This window comes from Physeter macrocephalus, chromosome 11 (assembly GCF_002837175.3).
Source record: "Physeter macrocephalus isolate SW-GA chromosome 11, ASM283717v5, whole genome shotgun sequence".
In the NCBI taxonomy this organism is placed as follows: Eukaryota; Metazoa; Chordata; class Mammalia; order Artiodactyla; family Physeteridae; genus Physeter; species Physeter macrocephalus.
Window position 1 is genome coordinate 95025597 of NC_041224.1, and position 4838 is coordinate 95030434.

Below are 4838 nucleotides of genomic sequence, written 5' to 3' on the forward strand. Positions count from 1 at the left end.
CGGGCTGCTCATTGTCGTGGCTTCTCTTGTTGCAGGGCACGGGCCCTAGGCGCACAGGCTTCAGTAGTTGTGGCACGTGGGCTCAGTAGTTGTGGCTTGCGGGCTCTAGAGCTCAGGTTCAGTAGTTGTGGCGCGTGGGCTTCGTTGCTCTGCGGCATGTGGGACCTTCCCGGGCCAGGGCTCAAACCCATGTCCCTTGCATTGGCAGGCGGAGTCTTAACCACTGTGCCACCAGGGAAGCCCTCAACAGGCTTTCTTGATGGATTGGATGTGGGGTATGAGAGAAGAATTAAGGATGAAAGTTCTGACCCAAGCAACTGGAAGGGTTGATTAGCTGTGATGGGGAGGGCTGTGGGTGGAAGAGGTTTGGTGGGCAAAGAGTTCAGTTTTGATTGAAATTGAGATGTCCTTAGACATTCAAGTGGTGCTAAGTGAGTAAAAGTTGTATATACAAGTCTGGATTAAGGAGTGAGGTCTGGACAAGAGGCTTAAATTTGCATCTGGTAGGCATTTGAACTCAGTAGATGAGATCACCAGAGGAGCAACTGTAGATGGAGAAGATATAAAGAGCTGAGCCCCAGGTCCCTCTAATATTAAGAGATGGAATCGAGGGGGCAGAGGTTATAGTTGTGGTGTAATAGGCATAGGGCCAAGGGGTGGGGGGCTAAAACTTTGCAAAAGAAGGTGGGGTGTGGAACGTGGAAGCCCGAGTAAGACTGAGCACAAACGTTATGTGGTGAGGGGCACTAATAGGAGTACATGACATGGGATAATTTAGGTTAGATGTGCTTAAACTTAGATTTTGGGAGCAGTTTGGCCTTCATTGCCTTAACTCCTAGCTTTAGGCCAGGGCCAGAATCAGGATAATGAAAGAACTAGCCATATCGTATAAATGTATTTGAAACAATAAAATTTTGCCTTTCACTTACAGAGATGCCAATCAACAAGGGGACTCTTTGGACTTAACAGAAGCTTCTAAAGAAGAGTCCAAACACAGTGCCACTAAAGAGAGTTCAAGAGCATCTAAGTCAAAAACAAAGAAGTCCTTGTCAAAAATGAAGAAGTCTGCATCTTCCTCTTCCTCCTCATCTTCATCTTCCTACTGTTCCTCTTCTTCTGGCTCCAGATATTATGACCCTATTGGTAAGCCGAGGGTTTCTCCCAGTTGAATTCAGACTCCTTTTCTCCATGAGACATCCCATTCTTAATAGGAGCTCTCCCACTATGCACATTTCCCCATTTTCTCCACCAGTCCAATTTTCTGGCCTTGGTTACTTGCTTCACGCTTCTTCATTTCCCCTGTGCTTCTGCTGCACTTTGAAAAAGTATGGTTGTGGCTCTCTTTGTTTATTGTAGAAGTGGTGTCTTGGTGATACATACTTTTCTCTCTCTCCTTCCTATATCCTCTTTCATTCCTGCTTTCTCCTTGCCTGCCCCCATAGAGTTTATCAGCTTTTATCCAACTTCCACAAATCTAGATATGTTTTTGAGAAGCATTTCTCCCTCCAGGTCAGTTGGACTGGGAGACTCATGTGCACCAGAATCTGCCTGGGCTAATGGATATGGATCAGGATGAACGTGTTGTTTGGCCTAGGGATTCACTCTTCCGATATTTTGAGTTGCTAGAAAAGCTTCAGTATAACCTAGAGGAGCGTAAGCGGTTGCAAGAGTTTGCAGGTATGGATTTAGGGCAGCCATGGAGACCAGGAGTTAAGTCCATTGGAGTAGCATATATAACTGGGGAGAAGAGGGGTGTTTGCTATTTTGGCACCTCAGCCTCTGAATTTCCACCTCACACCTAAAAAAGGCAAATTCACGGTTTGGTATGTCACATTCTGGGCATATGTCCGGATTTCTTCTAACCTAGTGAGGACCTGGCAACCCTGCTTCTCTGGTAGGGGACACCTAAATCCTGTTAGGTCTGAGAGCTTATTTCCCAAGAGGAGAGTATCCAGTTCCAGCTGCTGGAGATTAGGATAAGGTGGGCTCTCACTCTATTTGGGCAGCCTGCCCCCTTTTGTACATGTTTCTTCTCTTTGAAGGTCACCTTGCAGACCTCAACAGTAAGGGCCTCAGGCTCAAGTTCAATAGCTATGGGGATTAGACAGTCAGCAGAAAGCCCACAAGTGCCCACTGTCCTCAAGAGGTTTATGAATTACAGACTCCTCTTCCTTTCAGTCCCTTCTAGAATCAAGCCTATGCAGAGAAAATATGTGATTAAAATAGTAAAGTTTAGGACTTCCCTGGTGGTCCAGTGGTTAAGAAACCGCCTTCCAATGCAGGGGACGCAGGTTTGATCCCTGGTCGGGGAGCTAAGATTCCACATGCCATGGGGCAACAGCCCATGCGCTGCAACTACTGAGCACACGTGCCACAGCTAGAGAGAGAAGCCCGCGCGCCGCAGCGAAGATCCTGTGTGCCGCAACCAAGACCCGACACAGCCAAATAAATAAATAAATGTTTTAAAAAAAATAGTAAAGTTGGGACTTCCCTGGTGGTGCAGAGGTTAAGAATCCACCTGCCAGTGCAGGGGACATGGGTTCAAGCCCTGTTCCAGGAAAATCCCACATGCAGCAGAGGAACTAAGCCCGTGTGCCACAACTACTGAGCCTGTGCTCTAGAGCCCATGAGCCACAACTACTGAGACCACATGCCACAACTACTGAAGCCCGCACTCTGCAACAAGAGAAACCACCGCAATGAGAAGCCCGCGCACCACAACGAAGAGTAGCCCCTGCTCGCCGCAACTAGAGAAAGCCCTCGTGCAGCAATGAAGACAACACAGCTAAAAATAAAATAAATAAAACAAATTAATTTTTAAAAAATTCTTTAAAAAAAATAGTAAAGTTTGATTTAAGCTGAGAACTACCTGCTCAAAATTATTTTCCCTAAATTTCTCATTTGAGATTTCACCACCTAGAGATTAATTTGGATCAATGAATTTTCCCTCTAAAAATACAAAAACTAGAAGAGTTGGGGGCAATTTTTTTTTAACAGTTTAATGTGGTTTAGTGTTATCCTCCTAACACCTAGCTGAAGTCAACCCAAAGTGAAAATATCAATGGGAGAAGAGGAATGTGTGTGTGGTGGGCACAGGAGAGCAATAAGAGGAATTTATAACATTGGAACATGGAATTTAGAGCAGGATATCAGACAGGCTTTGCCTACTTCGAATATTGCATTGTTATCCTGCTCTTTCCAACTGTCCTCAGCCCTGCCTCCCCATTTGTTCTGGGGAGAACAGGGTGAAAGGGCGGCGAAGGTAGCAAGATGGCTTCTTTAATCCTGATTAATTCATCTGTGGCAAAGAGGACAGACTCATGTGGCTTAATTTAGAGTAAAGATTAGTAAAAATTTGAGTGGAAACCTAGAACCCAGAAAAACAGGGTCTTCACCAAACATTTGTATGTTCTGAATATTCTTAGCTTTGCAGCTTCACAGTCTGTTTCTTTACAGTGCAGGCACTGATGAATTTTGAAGACAAGTAAAGCTGACAGCGGATGGCTTCTCTATCTTTGGCAAAAATTAATGAAGGGAAGTGTTGGAAATGGAGAATTCAAAGTATAATTGTCTAATAAATCCTGCTGATAATTGTACAGTGGTCTGTCTCTGAGAGATAGGGGATACTGAAAGATATAAGATCAGGTGAAAGTTAGTTCAGATGCCAGTGAGGCCCATGGTCCTTGGCTTTCTACCCTTTCCACAGCTCCTGAGTCTCACTCTTTCTTTGGCTTTGTCACTATAGCCCCCACCTTTTCTATAGCATCTACTTCCTGCTAGAGTCCTAATTTCACCTTCTCCCTCACTGGTGGGTACCGGACCCTGGGGGTTGGGGGTAAGGAGACCCCAGGAGCTGTGAGTGTAACTAATTGAGAACTGTCGTTTCCATTACTACTCTAAGAACATTGCTTCTCCTGGGCACCATTAAATTCAATCAAACATCATTTTCACCTGTTTCTGTGCCAAAAGAGCGTCCCTTTATTCCATTTCCTTGCCTTTTCTGAGGGCAGTGATTCTGTTCTGTAGGGGGCGGGGCAAATCAGTATGTCCCACAGATTTTTTAGAGTCAATCTATCTCCTGTCAAAGTAGGAACACCTTTTATATAGAACGTCACTGAAAGGGGATTATCCAATGTTTTAATGTTTCTAGTAACTGGTGACTTATTATCTAGAGGGGATCATGTTCCATTGTTGGATGACTCAAGTCTTTAGACATGTTTATTATTAAAAATTCTATCACTTATTGAGTGCTTAACATGTATGAACGTACACATGTATGAGGAATACATGAAACACTGAATTGTGGTCTTTAAAATGGTAAATTTTATGTGAATTAGATCTCAATTTTTAAAATAAAGTAAGAAAAGATTATTTGAAACCAATAACCAACATTATGTTTCAAGGAAAAGCATTTTAAGTCATTCCCCATAAAATGTGGGACAAAACAAAAATGTTTTAAAAATAAATGTCTGGGCTTCCCTGGTGGCGCAGTGGTTGAGAGTCCGCCTGCCGATGCAGGGGACGCGGGTTCGTGCCCCGGTCCGGGAAGATCCCACATGCCGCGGAGCGGCTGGGCCCGTGAGCCATGGCCGCTGAGCCTGCGTGTCCGGAGCCTGTGCTCCACAACGAGGCCCGCATACCACAAAAATAAATAAATAAATAAATAAATAAATGTCAATATATAATATTGTATTAAAATCTTATAGTAAGAAATAAATACTTGGAAAGAAGAACTACAAATACTATTTTTAGACACAATTGTATACCTAGAAACCCCAAGGGAATCAAATAGAATTAGCGATAACAAAGAATTTCCATTAAGTACAAATAGAAGAAAT

At 43.8% G+C, this 4838-nt stretch overlaps 1 protein-coding gene across 9 annotated transcripts in view; it reads left to right on the forward strand.

The window, feature by feature from the left end:
• Positions 1-4297, forward strand: part of CATSPER2 (cation channel sperm associated 2) — a 14611-nt gene extending 10314 nt beyond the window's left edge. The window contains exons 11-13 of one of the 9 annotated variants that reach the window (XM_028495373.2): positions 932-1143; positions 1510-1677; positions 3457-4296. In XM_028495373.2, coding sequence (XP_028351174.1) covers positions 932-1143; positions 1510-1677; positions 3457-3488 — 412 coding nt within the window. In that variant the 3' untranslated portion in view covers positions 3489-4296. The other 8 variants (XM_055088268.1, XM_055088269.1, XM_028495374.2 and 5 more) reach the window with 8 other exon arrangements.
• Positions 4298-4838: the final 541 nt, after the last annotated feature.